At 40.5% G+C, this 11,488-nt stretch overlaps 1 protein-coding gene across 3 annotated transcripts; it reads right to left on the reverse strand.

The window, feature by feature from the left end:
* Nucleotides 1-3,290: 3,290 nt before the first annotated feature.
* LOC127653988 (uncharacterized) lies at nucleotides 3,291-11,117 on the reverse strand. 3 transcript variants are annotated; one of them, XM_052140890.1, is made up of 7 exons: nucleotides 11,028-11,117; nucleotides 10,685-10,723; nucleotides 10,116-10,406; nucleotides 9,560-9,798; nucleotides 9,434-9,475; nucleotides 7,688-7,775; nucleotides 3,291-3,963 (listed from the first exon to the last, which is right to left on the reverse strand). In XM_052140890.1, exons 1-7 carry the CDS (start codon nucleotides 11,047-11,049, stop codon nucleotides 3,833-3,835), a joined length of 852 nt encoding a protein of 283 aa, XP_051996850.1. In that variant the 5' UTR covers nucleotides 11,050-11,117; the 3' UTR covers nucleotides 3,291-3,832. The 3 variants fall into 3 exon arrangements, with proteins under 3 accessions (XP_051996850.1, XP_051996849.1, XP_051996851.1); XM_052140889.1 differs by having other exon boundaries at nucleotides 9,553-9,798; XM_052140891.1 differs by lacking the exon at nucleotides 7,688-7,775 and having other exon boundaries at nucleotides 9,553-9,798.
* Nucleotides 11,118-11,488: the final 371 nt, after the last annotated feature.

The following is an 11,488-nucleotide window of genomic DNA, read 5'->3' on the forward strand; positions in this document are numbered from 1 at the left end:
GTCCTCTCTTTGGTCATAACGTTTGTGCGCAAATCTGTGATTTAGGTCATACATCAATATACCGGATAAAATAATACCTGTAAAAATTGTGTCAACTGGTACAACTATTAGGTTACTATCTGTCACTCACTCGACGTTGAGTCAATGAAATGACGCTAGGGGTCACTCTTGTGAGCCCGAGACACCTCTGATGATAAAAGGCCAATGGGAATTGGCGAGTGGTATATATGTATACCACTCCCCCAAACATACATGTATAAAGGAGCTGGTGTGTGAACCGCTCATTCAGATTTTATCTTCGGAGCCGAGTGGTTGATGTTCGTTGAGCTGAATTCCCACGGCTTCCCATTCACCTCTACTGGATTCCCCCTCTGCACTGGCAGAACTGAAAGAGTATATAAGAGCGGCACACACGGAAACGTCTTTTTAAAGACGACTTTCCGCATGTGTGTTATTCCTGGTTGCGGTCGTTATCTCTCGCCTTCCGACAGCCACAATCGCTGTCTTTCGTGTCTGGGCGCTACTCACACGGAGACATCTTTGGTGAATGCATCATGTCCTCACTGCGAGGACATGACCATGGCAAAGTTGCGGTCGTGGCTTGCCTTCGTAAGAAAGCAAGCAACCCTAGTGGCTCCCCGCCTCGGTCCTTCTACCTACGGGAATGAGGCCAGCACAATTTGGGGACCTCAATAGGACCACCTCCGATGGGTAAATCCCCATGGACCTCCCATTCCCCAGCACACATGTTTGCCCCAATTAGGCTTCCGGATGAGTGCGCCGGCACATCTCAGGGCGAGTTCAACCTCTTGTTTGGGGCCCGCGAAGGTAATGAGCTTTCGAGCGCAACATCAGGGAGCAGGCTCATCCAGTCGGACGCGGAAGCCTTGGATGGGCTGCCCGCCTCGGATACTCCCAGTCTCAGGCCGACGCCAAAATTACGGACATGCTTTCCCAGGTGACTGTGAGCATCGGGCTACAGTGGAAACTTCCACTCTCCCCTGAACCCTCACAACTCGATAACTGGTTCCTGGGCCCTCTTTCAGCTTCCCCGCCCTCACTACCTTCAATGGTGGGCCGTCCAAGGGTACCCACTGATGCCCCCAGTGGATAAGGCGCTCGCAGTGCACCTATGCCTGCAGATCACCGCCACCTGGTGTGGGTGCCCGAAGCTCCCGTCCAGGGCTTGTAGGTTTATGTCGTTCCTGATGGCCAAAGCCTACGGTGCCGCTGGACAAGCTGCCTCTGCCCTGCACACCATGGCTCTCCTGCATGTCCACCAAGCCAAGGCACTGAAAGAGCTGCACGAGGGTAGTTACACCCCAGGATTGATGCAGGAGCTCCAGGCGACGAAGGTCATGTTGCGGTCTCTCTGGTGGGCGTGTACACCTTGTTGGTCCAGAAGCGCCACCTTTGGCTCAACCTTGTCGAGATGCGAGAGGCCAAAAATGCATGGTTCCTTAATGCCCCCATTTCCCAGGCTGGCCTACCTATTCGACGACATCATCGATAACTTTGCCCAGCTGTTCTCGGCAGTGAAGCAGCAGATGGAGGCCATTCAACACATCCTGCTCCAGCATGGCTCAAGATCCCGTACCCCATCTGCTCGTCGCCATGGGCGTCCTCCTGCGGTGGCTGCACCGGCTCCACCATGGCCCACCCCCGCGGCTCCGCCCCAGCATCGAGGAAGCAGACGCCACCCATCTCAAGGCCTGCCGCCAAGAAGAAGACTTTGAAGCACTCCTGAGATGGGTGACCCAGGGACGAGGAGACCTGCTGTTTTTCCGGAGCTGGTAGACAGACCACTCCGTCCACCAATGGAGGGCCGGGAGGAGAAACTTTTGTTTCATTTTCATTTAATTTCACCACATGTCCACCATTCCACCATTCCATTTTGGCAGGTTCGGTGCTCGAGCGGCGGCCCCCCACTCCTGCGTGCCCAGTTATGGCATGAACACGCCCGCACCCGGACGGTTTTGACAGACTGCGGGGATGATATACCTCCTCCCCTCTCCCCGACCAATCCTCTGATGGGTATCAGGAGCCAGGTAAGTGCTTCAATGTCCCTCGGCTCAGCCCGGCCACAGGGCCCAAGCCCCTTCAATGTGGCACCTCTGGTTCCGCTCCACCATGAGGTCCCACCAGCCAGTATGTCCGACGAGATTGTCCCCTTGGTCCCCCTCGTCCGGAGCTTGAACGCGTGGCTGGACCGGACCGCCCGACTCGGATTCGCAATTCAGTTGCGTCCACTTCACTTCGGTGAAGGGCGAGAACACCGCTACCTTGCACGCAGAAATCACTACCCCTCTACGGAAGGGTACGATAGTCCCTCCATCCGAGATGAAGAAGGGGTTTTACAGCCCCTATTTCATTGTACCGAAGAAAGGCGGTGGTTTGCGGCCAACATTGGACCTCTGAGTACTGAACCAGGCTTTACACAGACTCCCGTTCAAGATGCTAACGCAAAAACGCATTCTAGCAAGCGTCCGGCATCAAGATTGGTTCACAGCGGTAGACCTGAGCATACTTCCACGTCTCGATTCTACCTCGGCACAGACCCTTCGTGTGGTTTGCGTTCGAAGGTTGTGTGTACCAGTACAAGATCCTCCCTTTCGGCCTGTCCCCTCACGTCTTCATGAAGGTCGCAGTGAAAGCCCTTGCCCCGTTAAGGGAAGTGGGCATTTACAACTTTCAACAAAGAGTGAATGCTGTTTCACTCAGTCCTGGTGTATTCTCTAATGTGTTAACAAGCCTGGGTACTGTGTTCTTTAGAGAAGCTGTTAAAGAAGTGAAAAATATGTACTAAGTCATCTGGGACAATTAATTTTTGCAGGGGACAATGTAGTCAATTGGAGAAATGTCATGTATTTTAACTCTAGTCATAATTCGGACGTGGCCCCTTTAAGACCATTTTTCAACACCTGCTATCCTGCACTGTCTTGTATTAGAGACATATGAGCATACGTGGTGCAAGAGAGCTCCCGGTTTTGTTCATCATTTCAGAATTATTTGGGATGCATATGGATTGCATGTGTGGTGTTTCACCACATTTTTGCAAGAACTGGCCTCTACCGTATTTCATAAACGTATTTCATTCCCGTATTAAATTTTTTATTTAAAAAAAAAAAAACATTTATATAATATGGCCCCATCGACCACTGTTTTATTCCTTGTAACAATCAGCCATCAGAATAAAACCCCAAAAGATATTTTTGTAACGTGGTGACCACTCAGAATCTAGTAATCCAGAGAGTTGTGTATTAAAATATTTTAATCCAATCAGAGGCATATACACATCACTTACATTATAAATAGTTCAAGGTTTGCACTCAAAAACATTTTCACAAGAACTTTCAGTAAGGACAAATTTTTGTCATTGAGTGCATGATAACATGATAAACAAGAGATAGGAAACACTGTAAAAACAAATTGAAAGGTGACCTACTTCAATTGATAACATCTACATTATCTGGGTTTTAGGTAAGTTAAGTATTAATGACTAAATTAAACTGACAAACAGCTCCAAATATAGGCAATTCAGGTGGTCTATTCAAAATGAGAGGTTGGTTCAAGTTTAAGGTATAGTCAATGTTCAAAATTATCTCTTTCCTAAAGCTTGTAATAGCATATATCTTTCAGTAATTAAGATGAAGATGTCAAATCACTCTAATATGCCATGAATGCCAAACAGTTATGTAATTTACCAGTCATATCATCAGTGACACGCTTTATGTAATGGCTGTTTTCTGACTCCAGGAATTTGTCATGAATTGTATCTGATAACATCTAAAATTTCAGAAGAGTGCTCAGCTGCAAGGATGTTGTTGCTTGTCTAGCAGATTGGCCATCTCCATCCAGGGAAGATCCCACTGGATTTCAGTCGCATCCTGCTTGGTTTTAGGCATTTCCTGTTGGAACCTTTCCACTCTAGATGTCCCATTTGGGCAGACATTAAATTTCTCCCTGAAAACCAAGCAAAAACACCATGCATGCAACATAAATAACATGTCTTGATGAACATACAGAAAGCTATTGCATCAAACAATACACACAAACTGAAATTTCATACAGTGTCAGCTAGGGTAGCCAACTTCAGTAAATGCACAAGTCTTTATATTTGACTATTTACTGTTTACAGTACAGCCAAAAGTGTGAAAAGGAAGCACATACACGTTTGCTGTTCCTTTACCCATTGTTAAGTGTATCATTAGTGTAACATTGCAAAAGCCAATGTTAGAGCTCTCACACCGCTCAAGCAAAAAAGTGTCTGTATTTTACAGTGCCATTTCAGTGCCACCTTAAAATAAAAAATAGTAGATTTCTGATTGCTGCTGCCTCTGTGTTATATTCCTATTATGATAATCACATCTTCAATTAATTTGTTCATGCAATTTTACCTCCTTTAATCTCCTTTTTTAATGATAATAACTATTACTATTATTATTATTATTATTATATTTAGGCTAATTAAATAAATATTTCTTAACAGATAAAGCTGAATATGTTGTCAACTGTGGATTGTTCCCTCTCATTATAAAAATCAAATATAATATTCATAATATATAATACTGAATTATTAATGTGTATTATTGTATAACTTTTAGGATTACATTGGTTTTTGCCTATGCAATTGTAATAATAATAATAAAAAATTCTCAATACAAATCTGGTGAAGCCCTGTAATCTCATTTTCTGTGTATGCTTTTTTATTATTTGTGTAATAAATTGATGTGGTAATAAATGTTTGGAATAGCGCAAATGTGTGAGCCTGCAGCACTTTGTTATCACAATGTATGTAAACTGCTTTTGAGAGTGTCGCCCATTCACTCTGTAGCACACACACATGCTTTCAAACCATTAATTTAATTTACTCAGAACCATTTGTGGTTTAATAATCACATATCACGATTTTAATGTTATTTTTGTTAATTCACGCGGGATCGTGAAATTAGAGTAATGATGTGCTCTTTAGGAAATCATGTGGCCAAATAAAAAGTGCATTCAAATCATCGTGGTAAAATCATTACTTGATTTTATATCGCCAGCAAAATCTTTGCAGTGATATTCCAGACTTACACAACCTTATACAACATTCTGTAATTGTTTTTTGAAGATAACTGCGTTCACTTTGTTTTACAGAAAGAAATCGATCATATTCATCAGAAACTTCAAATTAAACTTTTAATTATATTTTTGTTTTGTTTGAAATGTATTGAATTTGAATTTAGAAATATTTTTTGGTAAATATATTAATATGAAAAAAAGTGCTGTCTTTGTTTATATCACTGGTGCTTGACAGGGTATGGACTATATAAAAGGACAATAATGGTGTCAGTGCAATAACCGGAGATGAACATCGGAATTCAATTGCACGCATCCAGCCCATTAGCGTTATGCGTGTGCAATTTTGCCAAAACCATTTGAGCCTTAGCGTATGCATACATAAAAATATAAAAAATGTATGGCAATGCCCACTGACTTTGCAAATTAAATGGAGACAGCAATGCAACCATCTTATTTGAGCTTGAGTTCACACCGTGCACATTTTCATTCTTCAAGTGTACTCTTTATTCATATTGGCTTCACAGATTCACAATTGCGTTGTAATTTTATTGATGTTTATTAAAAATATTGCTTTATCCTTGTGCTTGTTGGATACTTAGTCTGAGAAATATTTTTTTCTAAACCATGCACAATAAAGGGTTAAAATTTTATCGATATTGATTCTTAAATCCAAAGATCGATCTTTTACTCTATGCGCAACGCACCGCTACAATGAGAGGAAATCACATGCATTTGCATGCGGTTGGCATGCATTGTGATTGCAACTCTGCAGGTTCAGAAATACATCTTTGTATTAAAGAAACAAAGATGACTGTGATTAAATCATAAAATAATACAAGACATGTTCACCTTGAACCTAAAATTTAGTTCTATTTTCTTTTCTTTAGGCAGCATTTACTGTTTTACCAAAACGCAATACAAACACAAATTCAATAAGAACACATTTGACAGCATTATTTTGGGAACCTATACCTCAGGGGAATTTATAAGTCTTTATTATTATGATTATTATTATCTTTACATTTATGATTGTCTTTAGTTCTTAATCTGTAGGCTATTAGTAATTTTCCACCTGGTGTCATTGACAGATGCTTGCGGGATGGCAAATGGAGCCTTTGGAGACAAGGGCTGAAACGATTAGTCAACGACATCGACACATTTTTTATTGTCGACAAAAATGTTCATTGTCGAATAGTCGTTTGATCTAATTTAATATAACATGAGATCACTTTGAACTCTAATGATGAGAGCAGCACTGCAGCTCGCACTTGACTTAGGAGAGGAAGAATTACACGGCTCACAGTCCAGATGCACTCTAAACTTTCCAAAAAGCTCCAGGTGATGTAGATCGCAAAGTATGAGGGAATTATAATGCAAAAATTCTAATTAAGTAAATACAGAAGCACTCTCATTGTGGAATAAGTGGAGCTGCAGCTCCGCTGAAGCAAAACTTGCATGTGGAGCGTCTTTAAAGGAAACAACCCGACGTTGCATCTTATATGCAGTTATATTTAATACTTTATAGCTTTATTAAAATAATTAAATAATACGGAAGCAGATCATGTAAATAACTACAAACTCCGAAACTGCATTTTTCTGTGTGGTCATGTCCCGATGTCCCGATCTGAGGGGGAGAAATTGAAACTGCACCCGGCTGATGCACACTCTGTCACGGGGACACTTGTCCCTCGAGCGCACGCTTGCTGCAGCTAGATTATAACACGACTTATTGTATCATAATATATGTCACTGTGCATTCCTTATTGTGAAGCTAATTGGCAACACGCAGATTTATTAATATGAGAGAGGTTTTTTTTGTGAGTTAAAGATGGATTGAAGTGAAAAGAAAGGTGAGAGTAAAAATATGTTTTTTGATTTGATTTTGTTTTGGCTTGTTTTCCAATATAAATATGCAAAACTCTTTTAAAAAGATGTATATTTTTTTAGAAACTATACTGCAGAAGAAAGAATTGTTATCTGAGAATGTTGAAATACAAATATTTTTAAATATCTAAAAATCCTTCAAAATAAGATGCATTCATCTGAGAAGCAGCATACAAGATATTTTACTTGCTTTTAGAGAATAGATCTTGAATATAAGTACATTTTGTATTTTGTCTTTACTGCACTTGCAGAAGTATAACCAAGTAAAAAATACACGTACAAAATACACGTACTGTATATTTAAGATTCATTCTCTTAAAAAAGTCTAAATATCTTATATGTTGCTTCTCAATCAAATGTATCTTGTTTTGTGGATTTTTATACAATTTTAAATGGAAAACAAGACATTTGATAACAACAGGATTTTTTGCAGTGAATTTCTTTACAGAATTAAACTTGTAAAAAGTATATTTCCCCCTTTATTTATTTATACTAGAGGTCATTTAGAGGTATTTTTAAAAGATTTTTTTTTTCCTCTTTATTGTTAGTAAGCACGTTTGATACAACCTTTTAAACCGGGGCACAAGCTGAAGAATCGGATAAGAGCTAATGATTAATCGTTGCAATAATAGTTGAATAAAAGTTCTAATAATCATTAGATTAATCGATTATCAAAATAATCATTATTTGCAGCCCTAATTGATTGCATACAACTGAGAATACACTGAGTACAGTCTACCTGAGACCTGGAAATAGCAGCCAGAGCACAGGAAGAAGCACCAGAATAATGAAGATGATACAGATCCCTGACACCCAGACCAAGGATCCTGGAAATCATTCAAAAGTATAAGAGCATGGGTATTGTATGATACAGTGCATCCGGAAAGTATTAAAAGCGCTTCACTTTTTACACATTTTGTTATGTTACAGCCTTATTCCAAAATGGATTAAATTCATAATTTTCCTAAAAATTCTACAAACAATACCCCATAATGACAACGTCAAAGAAGTTTGTTTGAAATATTTGCAAATTTACTAAAATAAAAACCGAAAAAATCACATGTACATAAGTATTCACAGCCTTTGCCATGACACTCAAAATTTAGCTCAGGTGCATCCTGTTTCCACTGATCATCCTTGAGATGTTTCTACAACTTGATTGGAGTCCACCTGTGGTAAATTCAGTTGATTGGACATGATTTGGAAAGGCACACACCTGTCTATATAAGGTCCCACAGTTAACAGTGCATGTCAGAGCACAAACCAATCCATGAAGTCCAAGGAATTGACTGTAGACCTCCGATACAGGATTATATCGAGGCACAGATCATGGAAAGGGTACAGAAAAATATCTGCAGCATTGAAGGTCACAGTGAGCACAGTGGCCTCCATCATCCGGTAAATTTAATACGTTTGGAACCACCAGGACTTTTCCTAGAGCTGGCAGCTCGGCCAAACTGAGTGATCGGGGGAGAAGGGCCTTAGTCAGGGAGGTGACCAAGAACCTGATGGTCACTCTGACAGAGCTCCAGCATTTCTCTGTGGAGAGAGGAGAACCTTCCAGAAGAACAACCATCTCTGCAGCACTCCACCAATCAGGCCTATATGGTAGAGTGGCCAGACGGAAGCCACTCCTCAGTAAAAGGCACATGACAGCCCGCCTGGAGTTTGCCAAATGGCACCTGAAGGACTTTCAGACCATGAGAAACAAAATTTTGAACTCTTTGGCCTGAATGGCAAGTGTCATGTCTGGAGGAAACCAGGCACCTCTCATCACCTGGCCAATACCATCCCTACAGTGAAGCATTGTGGTGGCAGCTTCATGCTGTGGGGAAGTTTTTCAGCGGCAGGAACTGGGAGACTAGTCAGGATCGAGGGAAAGATGAATGCAGCAATGTACAGAGACATCCTTGATGAAAACCTGCTCCAGAGTGCTCTGGACCTCAGACTGGGGTGAAGGTACATCTTCCAACAGGACAACGATCCTAAGCACACCGCCAAGATAACAAAGGAGTGGATACGAGACCACTCTGTGAATGTCCTTGAGTGGCCCAGCCAGAGCCCAGACTTGAACCCGATTGAACATCTCTGGAGAGATCTGAAAATGTCTTTGCACTGACGCACCCCATCCATCCTGATGGAGCTTGAGAGGTCCTGCAAAGAAGAATGGGATAAACTGCCCAAAAATAGGTGTGCCAAGCTTGTAGCATCATACACAAAAAGACTTGAGGCTGTAATTGCTGCTAAAGGTGCTTCAACAAAGTATTGAGCAAAGGCTGTGAATACTTATGTACATGTGATTTTTTTTTAATAAATTTGCAAAGATTGTTTTGTTAGAATTTTGAGGAAAATAATGAATTTAATCCATTTTGGAATAAGGCTGTAACATAACAGAATGTGAAAAAAGTGAAGCACTGTCAATACTTTCTGGATGCACTGTAAGTAAACCAAATTAAATCACAGGTATAATATCTGAATCTCATACCTGTAGATGGCTTTTCATCTTGTGAATCAACTGTGGAGTTCTCTGCAAAGACAAGTTTACATAACAAACTGAATAAAATGGAATCACATACAGTTAACAATTAAATTCAGATTTCACACCTCTTACTGAAAGCCAGATCTCTGAACTCTCCAAACTCGAATTGGCGAAAGCACATTTGTAAAACCCCTCATCTGCTTTGGTGACATTCTCAATAGTCATTTCAGTGCCATTCAGTGACAGGAAATTTACACCATTTTTGTAGAATACAGTCTGGCTAACTTTATACAACAAGGACTTGCATTGTAGAGTTGCTGTTCCTCCTTTCATTACTGGGTGAACTGGGCTGAAGAGAATCACCTCACCATCTGGAAACAGAGAGAGGAACATGAAACAAAACCTACCTCTACCAACTGTACAACTAAAGATAATAAACACCTCATAAAAAAGGCAAGCCTAGACAGTTTGCAATTCCCATGCTGGTTTATGCTGTATTGTGCTGGTTTGGTGCTAGTCTAGCAGGTGGACCAGCATAGCAATGTTGTTTACCAAGGAAGGTAGCCCAATTTCACACCACTCAACCAAACCAAACTCGAACATCAAACCAACTTGAGTCTTGACCTAAAACTTTAGTGTGAAAGCACCAGTGTGATTTAAATATGCATTATTGGCACTGTATTCTTACAGCTCACAGTGATATTGATGGTCTTGCTTCGCTTGTCTTCAGCAGGACCCTCACACCAGTACATCCCACTGTTCTTGCTGTTGATGTCAATAAAATGACATTCTATAGGCCTGTCTATAGATGCTGTGCCATTTAACTGCAAACAGCCAGACTTTACTTCAGTTCCTTGAAGCCTCTTCAGCATCCAGCCTGTTGAATTACCATCATTTACTGAGCAGTGAAGGGAGAGCTGATCACCCCTGAAGTGCTGTCTGCTGTCAGGCCAGACCTCCAGAGAAGCAGGGGGCATCTCTGAGTGAGAGGACAGCAGGTTGGAGATAGCAGGGGGAGATGAAAAAATGTATTAGCTATGATTGAAAAATATGGAGATAATGATATTTACTAAATAATTATAAATAAGATTAGCACTAAATGTGTTTGAAATGGTGGAGTTCCCTGGCTTCCACCTTCCATGTCAGATAAATGAGGTTGGTGGGTAGGTTCTTAGACACTCTGATGGATGTGGAATAACATCACCAAAAAGCCAGAATGAGAGACAGACAGAGTATCTCTGACGTACAGTTACATACCTTTAGACACTCCATGCATGAGAAATGATGAAAACAGCACTGAAACGTTACATAATGCAAAAACATATTAATATCTCACACTTTCATCTCACTCTACATATTTTAAAACCATTCTTAGAAAAAAACCCTTGAATAAACACTTTGAATTACAATCCTAAACAACACATACTTTCAAAATTACACATTTACATGTTTGTCCCAAATGAGTATTGTGAAGAAAGGGATTTGCTTATCAGCAACAAGCAGTAGCATTACAAATAATACAGCAGACCAGTGGGTCTTATTTTAGATCCGATTCATGGTTTGTCAATTATTTTATGTTTAAATTAGTTTGAAATCTCACCAAAACAAACAGACAAGTCCATATTTCCTTTAGTGCTGGAGCTTTTTCAAGAGAAAAGAATGACAGAGGCATCAACAACATTTATTTACCCCTCCTTTTCCACTTCCTACAGATAAACTGATACATTTGTTCACATGAACTTTGTGGATTGGGAATTGAGCCTTCTTTGCATAGTAACCAGTGAAATGTGTGTGTAGGCTATAGTGGTAAAAAAATGAAAAATGAAATAAAAATCCAATAATTGTAGGATTAAAATTACAACGTAAATTGCTGAAATAACAGGAATTGAGAATAACAGGGAAACAATAAATAACAAATGCGAACATTAACTGGTGATTAATTTGATATATGGCCACGTGTAAATGGAATGCGCTTCTTTAATCGGATGGCAATCCGATCAGTAAAAAGCATGAAGTGACGAAGTGTAAATGTAAGAGCTATTGTCTACCTATACAACTCTG

This window comes from Xyrauchen texanus, chromosome 13, assembly GCF_025860055.1.
Source record: "Xyrauchen texanus isolate HMW12.3.18 chromosome 13, RBS_HiC_50CHRs, whole genome shotgun sequence".
Lineage (NCBI taxonomy): Eukaryota > Metazoa > Chordata > Actinopteri > Cypriniformes > Catostomidae > Xyrauchen > Xyrauchen texanus.

Coding starts and splice junctions, on each gene's coding strand:
- LOC127653988 (XM_052140889.1), bottom strand. CDS start 11,049: ATGGACTTGTCTGTTTGTTTTG. Junction 10,724..11,027: donor GGACTTGTCTGTTTGTTTTG/GTGAGATTTCAA, acceptor GTAACGTTTCAG/TGCTGTTTTCATCATTTCTC. Junction 3,964..7,687: donor CTGCTATTTCCAGGTCTCAG/GTAGACTGTACT, acceptor CTTGGTTTTCAG/GGAGAAATTTAATGTCTGCC.